Raw genomic sequence first — 18,679 nt, 5'->3', positions numbered from 1 at the left:
TCATGATTACTACCCCTGATTTTTTTTTACATAATAAATTCTACTCCTCACCTTTATTTTATATTCCTGAAAGCAACATATTGTTGAATTCAAATTTTTCAATCTGCTATCAGTTTCCATTTTATGGGTAAATTCATCATATTCAAATTCTAATTACTTGTATATTTTCCTCCTTCCTATTTTATTATCCTTTTTACCCTATTCCTATCCCTCCTCATTCCTCTGCTTTACTTCTACCTGCTACCTTGTCCTCCTATTTCTTAATCTACTCACCCTCCCAAGAATCCCTTCCCTTATCCTCTTCCCGCACCCTATCTTCCTGCTCTCTTTTTTCTTTCTGAATTTAGAAGACTTTTATACTCTTCTAGATATATACATTGTTCCCTCTTTAACCCATTCCTGATGAGAGTAAGGCTTTACCCACCTTTCTCCTACTAACTTATTTTGTATCAATTTTTTTCCTTTTTTGCCTCATTTGTATGAGATAATTGTTTCCTTTTTCTCTCGACCTACACAGTTTTATTTTTTTAAGAAACACCCTATCATACTCAGCTCAGCCCAAGCCTTTCTTTCAAACTACCCAAATAAAAAGAACAATCATAAAAGAACTGATAATATTTTCATATGTAAGAATTAAACCTTATTGAGTCCCTTATACTTGGTCCTTAATATTTACTTTATCTCCTGTATATTATATGTTACATTTTCCCTTAAGTTCTGCTGCTTTTGTCACAAATCCCTGAAAGTCTTTCAGTTCATTTAATGTTCAATTTTTTTTTAATCAGGATTATACTTAACTTTGCTGGATAAGTTACCCTTGGTCATAACCTCAGTTCTTTTGTTCCACAAAATATAGTATTCCAAGCTCTATGGTCCTTCAATGCAGTAGCTGCTAGTTCTTGTGTAACCCTTATAGTAGCTCCATCATATTTAAATTATTTTTTTGTACTTGCTTCCAATATTTTCTCCTTAACCTGGGAGCTTTGAAACTTGGCTATAATAGTCCTGCAAGTTTTCCTCCTGGAATCCCTTTCAGGTGGTGATTGGTAGATTTTTTCAATCTTTTCTTTGCCTTCTTGTTGTAGAACTTAAGGGTAACTTTCCTTGATAATTTCTTGTAATAATGTATCAAGATTCTTTTTTTTTAATCAAACATTATTTCTCCTTCATCTGTTCTTCAGATCAGTTGCTTTTCTGATGAGATTTTCACACTCTTCTGTTTTTTCATTCTTTAGATTTTGTTTTCTTATTTCTTTGTCTCTTAGAACATCCTTAGTTTTCTTTTGCCCAGTTCTAGTTTTCAAGGAATTATTTTCTTCCTTAAGTTTTTGTCTCTCTGCATTCTTTCTCTGCTATATTCTCTTTTCTGCTTTATCTGGTCTTCTAATTATTTTGTCTTTGTATCCCTGGTGCCTCGAATAGTACCTGGCACCTAGTAGTCAATTAACTAGTCAATTAGTAATCAATTAACTCCAGTGGCTCAGAATTAAATATAAAATCCTCTGTTTGACTTTCAAAGCACTTTATAACTTGATCCCTTCCTACCTTTCCAGTCTTCTTACCCCTTACTGTCTTCTACGTACTGTGTTCCAAAGATACTAGCTTCACTGACCGCCATCTCTTGACCCTAGGCATTTTCACTGGCTGTCCCCAGTGCCTGGAATTCTCCCCCTTCTCATCTCTGTCTCCTTGCTTCCCTGGCTTCATTCATATTCCAATAAAAATCTCACCTTCTGAAAGAAGCCCTTCCTGCTTCTTCTTGTGACTGATTGTTCCCTTCTAACAATGTTTCCAATTTGTCCTTTCTGTTATCTTGCTTATACATAATTGTTTATATGTTGCCTCCCCCATAGGACTGTGAACTCTTCGGAAGCAAGAACTCTTAGGGTTTTTTTTAACCTTTTTTTTTGTATCTCCAGCACTTAGCGCAGTACCTGGCACATAGCAAGAAGACAATAAATGCTGATTGTCTTGACTTAATAAAGGCATATTTAGATTGAATGTTTAACCCAAACAAGGTATGCCAAGTATCAGTACTATACTTGGAAAAGAAAATGCAAAGACACGCAAGAAAATAGCACTACAGGGAAAAGATAAAGGGATGTATCTGTTCAATTCTGGGAGAAAGGAAAAGCCAACTCTTACTTATAAGAAAATGATAAAATAGGCCAAAAGAAGTGTAGCTATTTAATCAGTTAACAGATTTCAGTGATCACGTCTTTCACAGAAGGTGTAATAATATCTGAGTGAATTGTCTTGGACCTCAATTTTTTTACCTGCAAAATGGAGACATAGGATTATATGATCTCAAAGGTCCCTTCGAGCTTATACATTCTATGATTTTCAGCCTTTTCCTAAAATAAAATATATTTTTTTAAATCTTTCAGTCTGTATTCAGCTCTGAAAATTCAGAGAGTATTGGCATGTGATGTCTTCTTTCATGGTTATCCCTAATGAAATCTCCAGCCCTTTCCTCTGGATTTACCTCCTTTACTCCCACTATTGCTGTCACATTTTTTGAATGTAGATCTGAAATAGTGCAGTTAGTGACTTGGAATGTTTGATTATTTGCAGCCCTGACTTCCCTTGGTATTTCCTCACTGTCATTTCCATCCTGGGACATTTTGGACTAGCATTCCACTCTTTTTTTTTCCCCTCTTGTTTGAGCTATGAAGGGATTCGGCTTCATGTCATCATGTAGCTGGAATCTTCTTCATATACAGTTTAAGTAAATTTATCCGGACATTTTTAGCAATGCTCACTGAAAATAGCAATCTCTTTCTTGCCAGCATTCTCACAATTCTTAAATTTCAGGCCTTTTTTGGCTTTCTAATTATTTTGTGTATCTCTCAGACTGTATTAATTTGGTCCTATAGTGTGTCATTGGAATTTCTTACATGTTTTTTCTTCATTCTTTGAACAATCTCTTCCAAAGGATCAATATAATTATATCTCAAGGAGGCAGCATACTAGAACACAAGACTTAAGAGTCACAAGACTTGTGCAGCTAGGTGGACAGCCCTGGAGTTAGGAGAATCTGAATTCAAATCCAGCCTCAGACACTTCACACTTACTAGCTGTGTGACCCTGGGCAAATCACTTAACCCCAATTGCCTTGCCTCACACCCCACCCCCCAAAATCATAAGATTATGGGTTTTGGCCACACCTCTGCTACTTGCTTCCTTGCTTACTTTGGCTTAGTGTCTCAGCTTCTTTGACCTACCTACTTCATATGGTTACTAGCCCTGTATTTTTATGGTTCCTAGCTGTTTCCAAGGTGGATGTTCCTTTCACCAATGTAGATGATGACCTTTCTATAACCCATTATTCTGTCCAATTCTTGTTCATGTCTTTCTGTCAAGACTTATAGGGAATTCATTCAATATTCTGGAGGCCTTCTAGTGTTGTCTTTTTTTTTTAACAACCAGAATAGTGTGAAAAATAAATAAGAACATGTGAATACTGTATTTTGTAATATAAAACACTATACTGATGTAAACTATATATCACCAGCCTCTCTTCATGGTTAGTGCATGAGACTTTTTTCAAAGATTCTCATGACACCAGGGTCATGGGTAGAATTAGGGAATCTACGAAAATTTTGGGAGGTACAATGATATTAACTCCTTTTTCAAACACACAAATCACAATAGTAAAGAGGGTCAATTCTATGGCAAATAAAACAGAACCCTTATTGAACTCTCTGATGAGCAAGTCACAATGACTGATCTAAATTCTAGCCACTTGAAGTATCAAATATGTAGGCTTTTCTCTTACTTTGGATTATAGCAGATGATCTTGAATGATGTTTTTAATTGCTCCTAGCAGGGAGTCCTAGGTCTGGTTCATTTACTGAACTGCATAGTTTTCTTGGCCCAGGAAAGATCCAAAAAAACTTCATTTGAGGTCTCTGTAGTTGAGTTTGATTTTCACCAAAGGCAAAAACCATTAAGGGTTCACCTTGACTGATGGGAAACAATTATCTCTGCAGTTCAACACAGCTCAGTAATATAGTACCAAACCAGAGACTTCCTCTTATTGATGTTATTACCTTTGGCCACCTATCTGGTTGATTTCTAGCCACATTTGGTTCCTGGTTAGTCTCCACCTTTAGGAGAATTCCCATCACAAACTCTAGATACAGATACAATAACCACAAACTTTGATTCCTCCTTGAGTGAACCTTATCCATTAATTTAGGAGCTTCCAAAACCCAAGATTTCTCCCTAATTAACTGTCTTAAACAGGGATGGGGTTATTCAAATTGATCAAGAATGTTAACAGTTTTAGCTAGTTACTAGCCCCACCTAAGGTGCAAGAGACAATATTTGTCTTCTCTCATGTATTTCTTTAGGGAAGCTCTAGTCAATGGGATAAGGGAAGGGGAAAAGATACCAGTACCCCTACATTTATATTTCACCTTGGCAGGAGTTCAGTTTTCAGGCTGTTTCCAGTTTATCCCTTGTTAAAGTCAGGACTTGGGCCACTTTTCAGATCTGATAATTATGTCTTGTAAAGTAAATTTTTCAGTTCTGTAAACCTCTTAAATTTTTACCTGATGATGAGTATGGTTAAAAACAACAACAATAATCAAAATAATAAACATTTTTCCTCTCATCCGTTGTTTTCCCATAGGGAGCAAAGGGAAAGGAAGGTAGTAAGCATTCATAGAGTGCCCACTATGTACCACATACTATGCTAAATGCTTTATAAATATCTAATTTGATAGTCTTTCTATTTTACCAGTTATAATCTATGTCTCAGTATACCTTCTTATATTGCCCTTAATCCATTATGTGAAGTCAGACTCCTCAGTTTAATATTAACGTGGGTAGAAATGGCTGAATCAGCAGATAGAGCTTATTGAAATCTTATAGGATTTAAACTCCTGATGTTTAGCTCCATGTTCTCAAAGGAGTTAACATATGTAAAGTCCTTGGCAAATCTTAAAGCCTTATTTAATTTAGAGGAAGCTAGGTGGCCCAGTATGGATATGAAGCACTAGACTCAGAATCAAGACCTGAATTCAAATTTGACTTCAAACATTTACTAGCTGTATGACCCCCACACACCTCTGTCTGCCTTAGTTTCCTGAGCTGTAAAAAAAAAGAGGGAGGAATTAATAATAGCACCTACCTCCTAGGGTTGTTGTAAAGATGAAATTAGATATTTGTAAAATCCTTTTCAAACTTTAAAACACTACACAAATGCTAATTATTATTCTTGACCTTGGCCTTTGACCTCTGAATTAGACAGTGCACAATTTCAGCACTTTATAAGGTAAAGAGCACTAGATTTAGTCAGAAGTCCTGAGTTTGAGTTCTTACTAAAAAAAGCTATTAGTTCATTTTTCTCACCTATAAAATGGGAATAATGATGTTATGTAGAAGATGTGTGTTCTTGTATCTCCTAAATAAAGTTAAGCCCTTATAAGGTTAACCCCTTGCCAATGTTAATACCTTTATTAATAAAGCAAACATGAATAAGACCTTTATTCAGACAGGGATGGTATCAATCAAGGTGTAAACTTGCCTTTTTCTTTTAACATTGTATTTGAGGAAGATCAATTAAGTCATGGCTAGACATAAACCTCCACTTTATAATACTATAATGGGCACTTTGCTAGCCTGAATATGAGCATGGGAACTGAGGGCCCTTTATCTTTTTAAATTTTTTGGGAGGGGACACCTAAATGTGAGTTAAATTCTGATGTTCCATGGAAAACCCTTGGTAGTGGCATAAACCAAAGAGTAATTTATGAAATTGAGCCAAGACTGTGTAAACCCAGGGTTCCATTTCTAGGCTGTGGGTAGTATTTGTGGGTCTTGTCCAGGATTTTTTTTTGATTATTGTCGTTCTGAGACATAGTCTGCCAGCATGAATAGGGCTGTACTAGCAAGCAATAAGTTACATCTGCATAATTCACAGGCTTTTGTGAGGAAAATATGTCTTCACTTATAAATGTGTATTTTTAATATTTAAGGAAAAAGATGCTAAGCCTAAAGAAATCATGTAATACTGTTTGAAAGAACATTAGCCTTGTAGGCAGAAGAATTGATAGCATTCTTCTTCTGTCCTCCGTTGGGCATATGACACCAATCATCAAATATCTGAAAGTACCTGCAGCGTGCCAGGCACTATGTTAGATACTGGGGATAACCCTCTTTTATATGAGTTGCTTGCTTACTTTCCATTGGACAGGTGGTGATTTTTTTTTCCCATTAAAATCAGTTCTCAGGGAAGTGGACAAGTTATCCTTACTAAACTATAGAAAAGCAGGGTTTGGGTTTTATTTTGTTTTTTGAGAATCAGCATTTTCAGTTATCATGTTGACTCCTTGACCTGGGAATCACGTTATACCAAGATAGGCAGAGCAATAATAAATTATTTTTATATTCAGTGGCCCACTAGTTAGTGCTGAGTCTGGAGTCAGGAAGACCTGAGTTCAAATTTGGCTTCACACACTTAGCTGTGGGATCCTGAGTAAGTCCATAACCTCTGTTTGCTTCAGTTTCCTCAAATGTAAAATGTGTATAATAAATAGTAGCATCTAACTCATACAGTTGTTATGAGATAATATTTATAAGAAAGCATTTAGCACAGTGCCTAAAACATAGTTGGCACTACATAAATACTTATTTGTCTTGCTATCCAGGGAAAGCTTCAGAAAATATCCCAAAAGCAAGGACCACATGGGATGAGGGAGAGGCTACAGTCCATGGTCCTATTTAGGTGGAGAGACAGATATCCAGGAAGCCAGGCCCCTCTAGGTAAAGACCCTAGAATACTGCAAGGCCCCTCTGGGGCAGGTTGTTATTGTTGTGTATGTCCTTCATTTTCGAAGAAGACCATAACATCAGAGAAATGATGACATGACTTGCACTTGACTTTGTTTTGAGTGAGAGAGGGTTCTGCAAGATCACCAGCCTCACTTTCCCCTCCTGAATCATCTGGATCCAGTGTCCAGCTATTCATCAGGATAACTGGAGAGAGCCCAGGATGCAGTGGGAGACCTTGGCCTCTTTAGGCTAAGGCCTATTCAGGTAGTCACCTAGAGTGAGGTAATGCACCATTCAGTGAATAGGCCTCTTTAAGAAGTGGTCAAGGGATTGGCCTCTTTAATGAGCAAAAGAGAAAGATAACTAAATCAAGCTGGGAGGGAAAGAGCAACAGTTATTCTTGATAATCACTCTTAAGCCAGGAGGGCCCAGAAAACAGCCCTTAAGTAGAGCTTGAGCAAGGACCTATTGTCCAATCTATGGGCTTCAGAGTGCAATATACTCAGTGGACAGAGTGGTCATAGAAGACCTCAACTGAGATAAGGCTGTTAGGGAAGAATGAAAACTTCTGGTAACTTCCCATATTTTAACTAATTATTCTTGCTAATTAAGTGCTAGGTTCCATTATTTCTACTGATGGAGGAATGTTTCTATCAGCACCATTTAGTTTTCAGTACCCTGATAACAAAACCTCATTCACTCTACCCTGAGTATATCTCAATAGGGGACTAAGATTCCTCATCATTCTTATCTTTAGGTGTCTGGAAGTTTCTACTTCTCTTGAATTAAAGCATCCCTTCTCTAATAAAGCTTTCACAGGTGTTTGGTGATGGGACATCAGTGACAAGCTTTTTTTAAGTTTATAGCAAAGGTGCCCTGAGACTATAGAAAAAATAAGAAGACTTTTAGTGCTACCCATCCATCTCTTTTAAGAAGAATCTACATAGTATTTGGATGAACTTTGTTTTGCCAGGGCCTCAGAGGATAAGCTTTTACTATTTTCATTTCCTACCACATAAGTGTAATTTGGTATTTAAATAACATTGATAAAAACAAGGAGGGAGGGAGAGGAAAAAAAGAAAAGGAAGGGGAAGAAAAGAGAAATAATGTTGTCAGGGTACTGATATTAGTCAGTAAATCAACAAGTGTTTATAGAGTATTCACAGAGCATATAGTCAGAAGGAACTGTAGCTTTCTGTGATAGATGTGGAATTCCCACTAGTTTTAGACACTGTTGGCACTCCACCATTTTATAGAATACTAAATAGACAAAAAAACCTTGTCTCCAAATAGCTTTCTAACTAAAGTATCAAAATGATCCTTTACTATTTATGCAGGGGTCCAAAATGAGCTAGGCTGCAGGCAGTTCATTTCAAAAGGTGTGACCCTTCATTCACAGTAGCTTACACTCTAGGGCTATGTTCTTTGAAGATCTATGTTCAGACTGAGCCTGGGCCAGATTCCCAAAAAGACTAGTCTGGCAGCTAAAGAAGGGACATGATGAGCACACAGTTTAGATTAAAATTGGAACTCCCTCAAGCATCAGAGTACTTAGTCAAACAACTCACAAAACCAGTAAAATATTTCTTGAAACCAAAACACAGAAAGCAAACAAACCATCCAAGAGAGAATGTGCGTAAATTGTAGCAGAAGGAATTTAAGCTACATGTAAAGAAGTGTTCCCTGGCGGTCAAGATTGTTGGTTCTGGAAACTCCTTTCCCAGAGATCAGTTAGCAGTTAAAAACAGACTTTAAATCCTTGAGAGTTATCTTGGTATTGTGGAAAGAGCACTGGTCTTAGAGGCAGACATTCTGGATTTGAGAGTTGGCTTTGATACTTACCAGCTTTGTAACTCCAGGCAAGTATTCATTTAATCTCTGTAAGCCTCAGTTTCCTCATCTGCAAAAGGCAGCTAATATTTGCACTACATACCCCAGCGTTGTTGTGAGGAAAGTGCTTTGTAAATCTTAAAAGTCCTAGATAAATGTGAGCTGGCACTATTTTAAGAAAGTTTAAGAGCAGTTCTGGCTAAAGAATTTTTCTACTGTCATTGTGGTCATCAATAAAAAATTTATTGAGAGTCTTCAAGGTTCAGAGCACTATCCTGGGTACTATTCAAGTTCCAAAAAATGTTACACACCTTTTTAGTTTCATAAGAGTTTGTGTCTCTGTGTCAAAATGACACTGAAATAATTGATTCATGCTGTTTTTTTCAGGGTTTTCTTTTAAATCACTCAAAAAAAAAAGATTGATCAAACTAATTCTTTGGCATCTTATAGCCAAAGCAATCACCTGACTGACTGATTTTTTTTTTTTTTTTGCTTTTTGATTTATAATTTAATTGTTGGGTACACATACCCTCAAGTACCCTCTCATGAAGGTTGTTTGTATACTCTTGACTTTGTAGCTAGGAATCCCTTTTGGCTTAGTGACTTTCCTTTTATTTTTCACTGTATAAAGACTAAGATTACTGCCCTCATCAGCTAACAGGGTCATGCCAGTCATCCTCCAAGACAGCCTCCCTGCTGGACTTGAGCCAGCTTAGTTCATGTAATGGTGACAGGGATAATAGCACTTGGTATTTCAATAGCACTGCTATCCTCAAGGAATAATTGACAACTTCCCTGAAATAAAGGTAGGAGTGATCCTGATTTTACATCCTGAAGCAACCAAAGCATGTCACAAAGAAGAAATGACTTGCCCTCATCCTGGGGATGTCAGTGTTCCTGGCTCCACATTCTGACCTGCTCTTCCTCCTGGTCTATGCCTCTCACATGAGCCTTGGTCACAAATACATCCTAAATCCCACATTCTATTTGGATGAATCATAAAAAAGATCCCTCAAAATTCTTTGTTCTTTTTAAAATATTTTTTAAAGGAAACCAGTTTGTCAATGTAGATAAACTTCCTAATTTGAGGAATTCATTTTTGGCAACATATATTTCACATTGTAGATTCTGCCCACCAGCATTAAATGGTGCTATTACTATGAGATAGTGGCAATAAAAGTAAGGAAATATATGGACTGCCTAATGCATGTTTTGTTGAAAAATTAAAGTACAGTTTTTAAAATATAGTAAGTCACCCTGGGAGTGGCAGTATCTCACTGAATATACAAAGCATAAATGTACTCTAATAACTAACACCATATGTTCTGTCTTTTTTTTTTTCACTTAAAGCAGTTTGAATGCACTAGTCAGCGATCAAAGCCAATATCCATTATCCAAAACCAATTGAGGTGTTCTTTATTCATCTTGATTTGCCAGTTTTCAGCAACTGCATTTCCAAAGTGAGGAAGAGAGATATCCCTCTTCCCTCCATATCTCGTCAAACCGGGAAGCATTTTTACCATGTGGCTTTTTCATTTTGGTGGGGACTACCGACAGAACTCTTAACATGGATTCCAGATGTTTCTGCAGAGTCTAACAATTCTTTTATGACTCCAGCGATAGTAGCCATTTCTATTTAGCTAACAGGGAAGATCGATTTTTAGGTCAGGAGAGAAGAAAGATATATTGTAGTCCTTTTATCCTCAAACTTCCCCTATCCTCTGTCTAGAAATTCTGGATTCCTCACTCAACACCAGGCACAGATGATGGTCTGGAAATGAAATCGTAGCAGCTAGGGAAAAGCATAAATGTACAGATGTTCTCTGATGTTTAAGAAGTTTGTCAGGCAGCAGGTATTGACAGAGACGTTCTGGGAAAGAATCAGAACCATGAGGACAAGTTACTCTCCTACTCTGGTTTCCCTTAAACCTTGTGTTAGAAAATTCATTTCTGTTTTCAAATTCTCTATAAGCCGTTTTCTTCCCTTGTCCTGCTTTTGAGAAAACCAAGACTCTGTTGCTTTAATAACATTTTGACCTGAGATTTATGGATGACTGTTTTTATCTGATTGGTGGGTCACCATGGCCCAAGAATCCATCTCCACTAGTCTGGTTTCTGATGATGAGTCTGTCCATACACAGCTAGGCTGGATGGTACTAAGAGAGTAGGCTGTACTCGGTTCTTTCTGTCTGTATGATCCTACTCAGAGCTCTTCCAATCTGTCCCTCATTGAAATTACCTTCAGAAGTCCAGAGTCACCTCCATCGTATAATGAAGAGTGCAGCATGGATTTGTGGAAATTGTAGGTGTCTGTCCTGGTGAAAAACGTCTGCTTTAAAAAGCAGGCTGAAAAGAGTCCTTTATTTAAAAAAGAGCCAGGAAAACAATACACACACTGACAACAACAACATAAATGAAAAGAACAGTCACCACAAAAGAATCAAAACTGGATGTTATTAAATTATAAAGAAAAAAATGGCATCAAAGATGAGATATGAGAGTACCCCTTCCTATACTCCTCTGTAGAGGTTGGGGTCCACAGATGTGGAACACTGCATTTAACATCAGATTTTCTTTGATTCATTCTGATATATTTAAATGCAATTTTTATCTTCTTTTTCTCTTCCTTTACAAATTCTTTACTATAAGGGATAGGACTCTAGGAACAGGGAAGGGAAGGGATTAAAAAGAGAAATCTGGGCAACATATAGAACCAAAAGCTAACAATGATAGTTTTTTATTTAATTTTTTAAAAGTTTTTTTTATTTAATCTAAGATATCATGCACTTTGAACCATAATGTGGTCCAATTAGCTGGCTATTTATTAACATACAATTCCATACCAGCAACAAGCCACAAGTAAATGGCAAACAGGAATTTTCCTGACTAAATGAATCGGTGTGTTCCAGAAACTATTGTTTTCTCAGTTTTTAAACTAGTTTGCAAACACACACAAACATTCACTTCTTATTCAGTTCAATTAATAAAGGACCTTGAAGCTGTCAAATATTTTGTAAGTGCTGAGTGGCTTTTTTTTGGCAGAAAAAATCTTTGCTTGGGTGTATGCTATTTGACTTTTTATGGTTAATTACCTTTGGAAAGAGTAAATTTTTCCTGTTGTCTTTGAGTACATGATTATGCTCTGGCAAATTTGAGTATGAATGTGAACATCAAGTATGAATTTTAAAATGCTATTCCTGTAAACTGCTACATTGGGGTTGAATTTTAAATCTGGAATCTAAAAATGTGCATGCAATAGACCTCAGTCCTTCAAAAGGATGCAAAAGAAGCTCATTGTTTGTGATGGGGACCCTGCTTGCGTGGGGACAGCAGCATCAGACTGATGGAAAGATGGGAGGAGACAGCCCTATATAACATGGGTTGGCCCAAGCTTCCAAGAAAAGTCAGGCATAAAGCAGACTAGAGAATATGCCAATTTTTCTAACCACTTTGTTTTTCCTAATCCTTGCTGTCTCTCGGCTTCTCCTTAGCCAAAATAATGAAGTAATCAGCAATCATTTCTACACTTTTGAGGGGCATTTCAAGCACTGTTTTTTCTCTTCCTTTCTTGATACATCAGGCTTTGCAATGCACCTGAAAAGTCATCCCCCCTGCATCCACACAATAGAAATGGGCAATTGAAAAAAAAAAAAGTTTCTTACTGAAACTGACATACATGTAACCAGTGCCTGAATATTAGAGGCATCAACTTCCTGGCCCATTTTTTTTTTCCAGACAGATTCTACTAACCCTGAATTTTTTTTCCTTAAGTCCCAATTCCAAATTGTAGGTATGCACATAGCTATGACAGGAGAGCCTTAACAGAAAAGAAGAGGGAGCCGGGTGATGTTTTTGTGTTTATGTTGTTCTCTTTTCCTCCTCGGTGGGTTGTCCGTGGGGCTGGCAGCGCTGTGGTTCAGCAGCAGGCCAATAGCAGACCCTCAGGCCTCTCCAGCAAGGGGTCGAGCAGCGGCAGTTCCAGCAGCAGCAGCAGCAGCTCCAGCGACTCAGAAAGCAGCTCCGGCTCCGACTCAGAGAGTGAAAGCAGCTCCAGTGGAAGTGAAGGCAGCAAGCCTTCTCACTACTCCAGCCCAGAGGTAAGGCCTCCCCCCAGCCTTCCCTCAGTTCCCTCTGTCTCCTTCCTCCCCAAGTCCTCCCAGACCCTCCATCCAGGTCTGGGAGCTATCCTAGGCCAAATCCCCTCTTTGGGAAGAGGGACTTTATTCAGTTAGGCAACTCTTGTTTTCAGTCACTTTCCCTACTCTTCCCCATCCCCACTATCCTGAGGAAAGGGCCTGCATTTAAAAGCATGAGGACCATTGCCCTTCTTTGTCCCTCAGATATCCATCCTGGCTTTCCCTTCTTGCCAGGTATTCAGGGAACTCAGCAGATGAAGGATAACCTATGGATCAAGTCACACTAGGGGTCAACTGAGGCAATAACTAGATAGAAAAGTTCATGGCCTAATAAGTGTGACCACAAATAAATCACAGAGAAAGGGGGTTTTATGGATTAGACATGGCGATGGCCTCACCTTTTTGCAGTTTGTCACGGGTTAGAAGGACAGAGCTATAAAAATTAGAAAAAAAAACCTCCACACTTTCTTAGTTGTGTTTTCTTTGTGAAGATATAAAAAGAAAAATTAGCATCGACCTACAAATAATAATAAAACCTTTTATTGCCATGATGAGTATCTTTGGAGAAGATCTAGGTGCCTCATATAAAGACATTATAAGGCGCCAATAAAAATCATTGCTATTTCTATGTTAAAGTGGAAAGGGAAAAATTAAATAGTAATTCAGAGTGCGAATATTCTTGGGGGAAGGCTGAGAACGAATTTCTAGTCGTGGAACTGTGCAGATAGTCTTTGATGTTTAAAGAAGTAATAAAAAACAACTCTATCTTAGTGTAGAAACATGAAGTTGGTATGAGTTACATAGTTTCATTTCTAAGTTTTTTTTTTAACTCACAAAGCTACCTACACTACTTTGGAGATCAAATTTCTAAACAGGCCCGTGAAATTGGGCCAATAATTGATAACCATGTTGATATGGTTGAGGTTCTAATCGCCTACTATGGAATTCATAGGATCATAGATCTTGAGCAGGAGGGTAGCTTAGAGGGCATCTAATCCAACCCCTGCATTTACACAGGAGGAAACAGACTCAGATGTTAAGAGACTTGCTTCAGGTCACACAGGTAGTATCAGAAGTAGAACTTGAACTCAGGACCTCTAACTCCAAAGTCAATGTTCTTTCTACTGTGCCACCTATCCCCAACCCCTACATTTTATGCCCACTCTTACAATCAAGTAAACTTAGTTAAAATGTGTCTGTATGATGTATCATTTAAAAATGATTCAGCATTTAAGGAGAGCATTAGATTCACTCTTTCATTTCCTTCAGGTGTCCCATGAGCACCACTGGAAGCTGCTACTAGGGGATAATTGGTGTCTTAGGGTAGTACAGGCACTACAGTTAGATTTACTAAAGTCATGGATAATTGAGAAAAAATAAGGATTCCTTTCCACTTAGTGCGTTCACCTTTGCTTTTCATAAAATTACTGTTTATGCTACCCATAAATGTTGAGAAGAAAAGCAAATCTTAGAGGAAGGATCTTCAAAACAGATTCATTACCTGTTGTTACTAACTTCTTTGCTCCTTCTATTAACACTAGCTTTTAAGATAATCTCCTACGTAAGAGGTTCCTCAGGCCATTTTCATTGCTTCTGGCTGACCCTTTCTTTTCCAGTGATCTTCAGCTACTTCTTAGATAACAAATGTTCCCAAGAGATTCTTCATTTCTTTAGACATATGCATCTTTCCAACAGTCTGGTTCTGAGGAGTGATGGAAAGCACAATGTTCATGGAATCAGAGGACATAGGTTGCCCTCTCCTACTTAATTCCTGAGTGACTTTGGAGCAAAACCTTTAGCCTCTCTCAGTGTCTTCATCTGTATAATAAGACTGAACTCTAGGTGATGGCCTTTAAGCCATCCAGCTCTAAGTATATGACTCTAGGAAGATAAAGGATATAACCTCATGGGTGTGGGGGAGGGGGAGGAGGTGGAGAGAAGTACACAGTGATGTTATAAATGATACTATCCATACCCTAAGAGAACTATAAACAAAGTTCTATATGGGGTCTAGAGGAGGGAGAAATTAGATACAGTTGAGGAAATTAGGGATGCTTTCATAAAGGTGATGGCATTTGAGAGGGGCCTTGAAGGCATGTAATATCACTCCCCAGCTGCTTTTAATTCCTCACTCAGGGCCACTCTAGTCACCTAAAGAATGAGAAAACCCTGCATGTTGAAGGAGCTATTCCCTTATTACTTCTATACAATCTGAAATAAAATAAAAACACACAAGAGGAGTTAACAGAGTTCTTCACAGCCTACTTGCAGGGAGCAGAAGAGACAGCAGACCTCCAAAGATAAAACAGAAATGTTTTATGTCATAATTTTAGAGGAAAAAACGTTTAGTGATAAGAAAGGGGTCCATGTCCTGTTAAGAAAAGTATTGGGCACTTTGTGAAATGAATAATGTCCAGGATCTTTCAGATTTCTGATAAAATTTTAATCTCAAACCTCCTTAAATTAGACTGAAAACTTAGCTAAGAAGAGCAGTTATCATTCTCTTTAAAGTAGGTTCTTTCCAAATGTCATTGAGGTAATTACAAAGATTTCAGCTCTCTTGTACATTTTCTTCAGCAACAATGTGGAGTCAATTAACAGAGCATGATTCAAAGAAGCTCCTGACTAAGGAGCTAGGTCATAAGTCTCTTGAAAAAAAAAAAAAGATCCCCAAGAGTTAAAGATGCCTGAGTTCAGTTACTTTTCCTAGTAATTTGCTCACCTAAGTAAAAATCTGAGAGTAGAAAATGTAGGAGCAGCATAGGACATATTAATAATACTTTAACATTTTACAGTTTCTTTTCTAGAAAGTAATGTATAGGTTTGATTAAAAATAAATGTTTCTTCTTAGCACACTGCCCTATCCTACCCCCCAAAAATAATAAATGTACTCTTCCTATACAGGTGGAATTAATTTATACAGGTTTTTCCCATATGGAAAAAAATTTAGGTGTAGTTTTTCATTTCATTCAGTCCAAAAGTTAGGCTCATAGACCCAGGGCTGGAAAGAACCTTAGAGGTCATCTAGTCCAGCTGCTTGATTTTGAAGATGAAGAAAGTAAAGCCCAAGAAAGTTTAATAAGTTTTCAGTCGATCAACCAAGCATTTGGCTTCCATGAGAACCAATGTGGTATGGCAAATAGAGAGCTGGCCTTGGAGCCAGAAAGAACAGAATTCAAATCCTGCCTTTGACACAGACTGGCCATATTACCCTAAGCAAGTCCCTGAACTCTCATTGCTATAGGCACCTCTCAGACTCTAAATGGCTCAGATGTTGATCTGCATTGATAGAATAATTCCACTCATCCAGGAGCTCCTTATACAAATGAAATCCTAGATCCAATCCCTAAACCAAGAACTCTGCACATAAGTTACCTAACTTGTCCAGTCACACAAATAATCCATGACAGAGCAGGGATTTAAGTCCTGGTGCACTTATTGCAAATCCAGTGCTCTTTCCATTACACAATGTAGAGCACATCAGTTTGAGAAGAATTTAATATTACCTTACAGTGTCTTCCCCAACAATGCTAAGTATGCATCTTTACCATAAAGGATGTGACCATAAAGTAATGAAACTTGTTTCCACGAAATCATTCTGTAACTCTAGTCACCTCATAGTTTCACCATGGGTATACAGGTGTTCTGGGGATAAGGTTGCCCCAATTAAGGTCAATCAGTCAACCAAACATTTATTAGGCAATTACTAAGTTCCTGGCATTGGGCTGGACACTGGAAATACAGGCATCATGTTATATTTAATGAGATCCTACTGTAATAATAATAGCAATACATTTCTATAGTGCTCCAAATCATGAAACTGCCCAATATCATTGCCCAATTGGCCATTCATAACATCTTATAGAATGTAGTTTCTGTGCAACAAACTGCTCTGTAACGTCTTCTTGTCTAACCTTAAACCGGTTAATAGAGATGCAATCAAATGCCCATAACTGAGATCCTAGGATTGTATCTTCTTGTACTGCTTTGAAATATAATTGCTGAGGATGCCATTTCTATCACTGGTAATATCCCAAAGTACAAGAAAAAGGAGAGGATTCATATCCTGAGGTATCAGCAGATATTTCAGTTTACCTGTTTGGAAAAATCCCCTGGATTCACCTCCATTTTTTATGAGTTATTTATAGCTTGAGTTGTTGAAAGCCATTTTATTTTACATAAACCACCACAGCATAATGATGTTATATCCTTGAGCTAACATGAAAGAGTGATCAAGCCCCATTTTTCCATAACTGGTGAGTTATCCCATCCACTTAGCTGTTTCAAGACTCGGTTTTAGGAATTACCTTTTAGCTTCCCATAATTTTATACATCTTCATGTAAGTGCTCTCTAGAATATGGAAAAAAGATGCTTTTTCATTCCTATGCTATCTTTTTTTTCTGGTACACACAAAGTTCTGTATTACCAAATGATTCACTAGAGGGTCTTCATATAAAAAGTAATAGGGGTTCATTCATTAAGTTTTCCGTGCCTACAAAGCATTAGGTACTATAGAAGCTATAATACAAGTAGGCAGCAATGAGCTTACAATCTATTTGGGTGATGACATAAATAGCTAGAGAACAAAAACAAGGCAATACAATAGTTAAGCCCTTGGCAGTGTGGGACTAGCTATTTAAATATAGGTTAAGGTAACTCAAAGTTAGCTACAAAAATACTGTGGAGGACATGGAGTCAAGGGAAGACATCATCTAAGAGTTGACACTTAAATTGGAACTTAAGGGATCATAGAGTTTTTATTAATAAGACTGAGGGTGGAATGGGTGCCAGGCTAAAACAATAGGTTACACTTGTACTGGGCTAGTGAGAATGTCCTTAGCACTCTAGCAAAGAGACTAAGCAAGTCAAATCAATTCAATGCAAAAATGTTTTCAGCAATAAGCTACAAAAGGAGTAGAATATATAGTGCTACCCTTGAAAAGCTTCCATTCTTGACAGAAATGAAATAGAGAATACTAAAGATGACACAATAAGGTGCCAGATAGTTGTTTCTACCTAAGTGCAAAGGTGATTGAAAGAGGTTGAGTGGTGTTATTTCCCTAAAGTAAGATCCCTTTCAATTCCAAAATATATCTGACATTCTCAAAGGACTAATGTTGGATAAGTTGGAGTGCAGTGAGAGATAGAATAGTGTGGGGATAGTTGGTGGAAGGTCTTAAATGCCAGTCTGAGAAATCTGAATTGTATTTGGTAGGCAATTTAGGGATCCCACTAGGATCTTGAGCAGGAAATGATGTGATGAAAATGGTGTATTGGGAAGATTTCTCTGCTAGTATTCTGTAGGATGAAGGAATCTAAATCAGTCAGTGGTCCTATAAGAAAATGATTAAATTCTATCTGGCCTTTCTATTCACTGTTTTATTGTTTTCTTAGGAATTTCTGCTTGTGACAGGTTTCTGGCTAGAGTCCAGATGTATGTATGTGTTTTCTTTGCCTAATGATATGAGGAAACAAAAGCATGGATTTTAAAATAGTAGAAATTGAAAAAAAAAATGCCACTGTTCAAAGTAGTGGGGCTAGCCACTGCAAAACCTGTGCACTGTCAAAAATTATTGTGGTCCCCAACTTTTTTAAAACCTTTCAAGGCACTATTTACATGCTTCAGCAGTTAGTGCATTTTTATTTTAAAGGCAGAAAACTTCCTGCACTAAAATGGACAGTGATTTGCCAAGTGAAAAAAAAAAGTGGTGAGGACAGTTTAGATTTCACTGAAGTGTTAAGTCCTACTAACTTAGCTTTCAGCTAAACTCTATTTATTGAGGGGCTTCTAAAGGCAATTGCTTTGCAAACCACTGCATGCTGCATTTCATTCATTTTGATTGTCCACCATTACTTTATATACTTTGGTAGGCAGTTGGATGGTGCAGTGGATAGAACACTAAGTCTAGAATCAAGGAAGCATTTGAATTGA

General features: G+C 37.5%; 1 protein-coding gene across 5 annotated transcripts in view; it reads left to right on the top strand.

The window, feature by feature from the left end:
• Positions 1-18,679, top strand: part of AFF3 (ALF transcription elongation factor 3) — a 651,407-nt gene that overhangs the window by 573,625 nt on the left and 59,103 nt on the right. For all 5 annotated transcript variants that reach the window (XM_072616809.1, XM_072616808.1, XM_072616807.1 and 2 more), the window contains one exon: positions 12,518-12,707. In XM_072616809.1, the coding sequence (XP_072472910.1) occupies positions 12,518-12,707 (190 nt within the window). The remainder of the gene's footprint in view (positions 1-12,517; positions 12,708-18,679) is intronic.

This window comes from Notamacropus eugenii, chromosome 5 (genome assembly GCF_028372415.1).
Source record: "Notamacropus eugenii isolate mMacEug1 chromosome 5, mMacEug1.pri_v2, whole genome shotgun sequence".
Taxonomy (NCBI): Eukaryota; Metazoa; Chordata; class Mammalia; order Diprotodontia; family Macropodidae; genus Notamacropus; species Notamacropus eugenii.
This window is presented reverse-complemented; position numbering and strand designations above follow the sequence as displayed.